The following is a 2,625-nucleotide window of genomic DNA, read 5'->3' as shown; positions in this document are numbered from 1 at the left end:
GCACATTCCAGGCTCGCGGGGCAGTCGTGTAGAGACTCTACAGAAATAGGTATGCACATGAAACCTCAAATTCACACACTTGAAGACGCTCCATCAGGATCTGCGGGCTGTTCGAAACCTGCTGCACCCAAGTTAGATGAGCCTGAAACGTCCTCATTAATTGGTCGACATCTTTCCCCAAGAACCTCCGAGGACTCGTTTCGCGATGAAGACGCCTCCGTCAGTCCTGGCCGTGACTCACTATATGCAGATGTTCGTGGCTGGTCGATGATTCCCACTGTGGAGTTTTGGCAGCTGTTTGTACTTCTAGGGTTGTTTACGCGCATTGGATTGATGACGATAAAGTGAGTAACATCCTAGTATCATAGAAAGGACAGGAATTGAAGCTAATGTAACAAAGCAATATTGGGAACAACGTAAGGCACCCTTCTCACCGCCAAATTTGAAGGTTTTTTTTAACAACAATGATAACCTCAGGCGAAAGCGCTGTGGAAGCACTATGACGATAGTGCGGATTCCGAATTCATCCAAAAACAACAGATGATGTATGTATCTGTCTTATCGATACTTAGTTGCGTGGGACGCCTTTTGAGCGGTATGTTTAGCAACACCTCGTCCTCTATTTCATATACTGGAAGACATGTGCGAATGTAAGATTGTTGTTTTCTTTTTAGGCATTGGCTCCGATATCCTTGTAAAAAACCTCCATATGTCGCGATTCTGGTGCGTATTCACATCGGCGGTTGTTTTCTGCTTGGCGCAGCTTGCCGGGTTCATGATTTCGGATCCACACCTGCTCGTCGCCATCTCGGGACTAACTGGACTCGCCTACGGCTTCCTGTTTGGCGTTTTCCCGTCCCTTGTCACCCATACCTTCGGTGTTGGTGGCATATCTCAAAACTGGGGAGTGATGTGTATGTCCCCAGTAATATGGGGAAATATATTCAACCTCCTGTACGGCCGCATATACGACTCCCATTCCGTGGAGTTGCCAAATGGGGAACTCGATTGTAGTGAGGGATTGAAATGCTATCGCACCTCCTACATAATTACATTCTACGCTGGGATTGCGGGGATCGCAATAACACTATGGACTATTTGGCATGAGAAAAAGGTTTTTAATCGCTTGCACAGGAAAGGATTCCGTGACTGAAATGCCTAAATTTGGACAGACTCACTTTAATAATTCTACACACAATTCCGGGGTCACATACTGGAGATACACAGATCATACCCTTCGCATGATTTCGGGGAAGGTACCGTGGGCTTTTTTTTTTTTTTTTTTTTTTTTTTTTTTTGCAAGTCAACTTGTCAGACTCGTTCGATATACTTCAACGATTCCATTCTTACCGTGACTCCGACATGAGGTGGTGGTTTCAGCGCAAGCACGCTTTTTCTTTCATCGTTGTTTATACGCCCCAGGGCCGGTTGGTCTCTTTCTTTCATGTTTTCGGGATAGGCATATTATTCATTGGATTTTTGCCGCTCGTTCCGCTCGTTCCCCTTCTTAAAAATCAAGATGTGCCGGCGGGAGATATATAGATATGTATTATCTTCTTTTTTTTTTTATCTTTTTTGGCATTCCTTCCTCGATAGAGTGATAGCCGATAGATCTGGTGGGTTCAACCGATTAACAAAACGTTGAGATCGAGCATACACTGCAGCATCCCTGGAAGGTTTGATCACATTTAGAATACAGGTTCAAATTTTAAACTCTTATTGATTACAGAGTTCACTGATTGCAATATATAGTGATCAGTGCGGTCGCTGCACGAGTTACTCCCACCTCATCATGACGATGATAACTGTAAGTTTCAAGTGCTGGTAGACAGCACAAGGTACCATAGTGTCCAATCCTATCTCAACGAAAACCTCCTAGAAGGTAAAATCTTGTGGGCGGATGGCTCAAAGAGGTTCAATAACTGACAAAAATAGTTCAAACGTTGGAGATGTGGCGCCATCTATCCTGTAACATCATACACTGCACAGGCGGTTCACTCCTCCCTTCTTTAAACTGCTATGGATGTTCTAACCCCGTACTTCTCATCCCTAAACCACCCAGCTGGTATACTAGTAACGGTTAAAGAAGAGATGTAGATAGTGTGAGTGCGTTGTAAAGCATCAACTAGCACAATGGACGTACAGTTATGTACCACATCGACCGTATTCTATGAAAAATGTTCTGTCTAAAGTTGCTCGATATTGGAATTATAGGATTTCCGAATACTGCCACGAAGTTACCGAGTATAAATTGTCAGTATTCTCTCATGAGAATCCTGGCGAATACATACAACAATAGCCTTTAGTTATTTATGTGAAATGGAGTGTCCTGCATGCGTACCGTTTAATGTAGCAAGGTTAGACAACAACAGGTCCAGGTTTTAACAATCCACGGAACTCATTGATCATATCTGCAAAGCTCCCTTTTTCTTCCTTTGGAATCTTACGTTTCCAAAAAGCAACGTGAACAGGATCGATTGATTTATTAGCATGGAAGAATCCTTCCATAGATCAAAGTTCCCCTCTATACCTGATTGCTTAAGGTCATGCTCAATCAGGGTCCAATCACCCAATCACTCTTATTGTTTTGGTTTCTTTTGGGCGTTCTGCGAAGGTTCTCATATT

The 2,625-nt window shown here is 43.5% G+C and overlaps 1 protein-coding gene across 1 annotated transcript; it reads left to right on the top strand.

The window, feature by feature from the left end:
• Nucleotides 1-57: 57 nt before the first annotated feature.
• Nucleotides 58-544, top strand: HCAG_05975 (conserved hypothetical protein; the record flags this gene model as incomplete). The annotated part of the gene is made up of 2 exons (XM_001538320.1): nt 58-344; nt 478-544. 2 exons carry the CDS (start codon nt 58-60, stop codon nt 542-544), a joined length of 354 nt encoding a protein of 117 aa, XP_001538370.1.
• Between the last annotated feature and the right edge of the window lie 2,081 nt (nt 545-2,625).

The sequence above is a fragment of the Histoplasma capsulatum genome, genomic scaffold (assembly GCF_000149585.1).
Source record: "Histoplasma capsulatum NAm1 scaffold_7 genomic scaffold, whole genome shotgun sequence".
In the NCBI taxonomy this organism is placed as follows: Eukaryota; Fungi; Ascomycota; class Eurotiomycetes; order Onygenales; family Ajellomycetaceae; genus Histoplasma; species Histoplasma mississippiense.
This window is presented reverse-complemented; position numbering and strand designations above follow the sequence as displayed.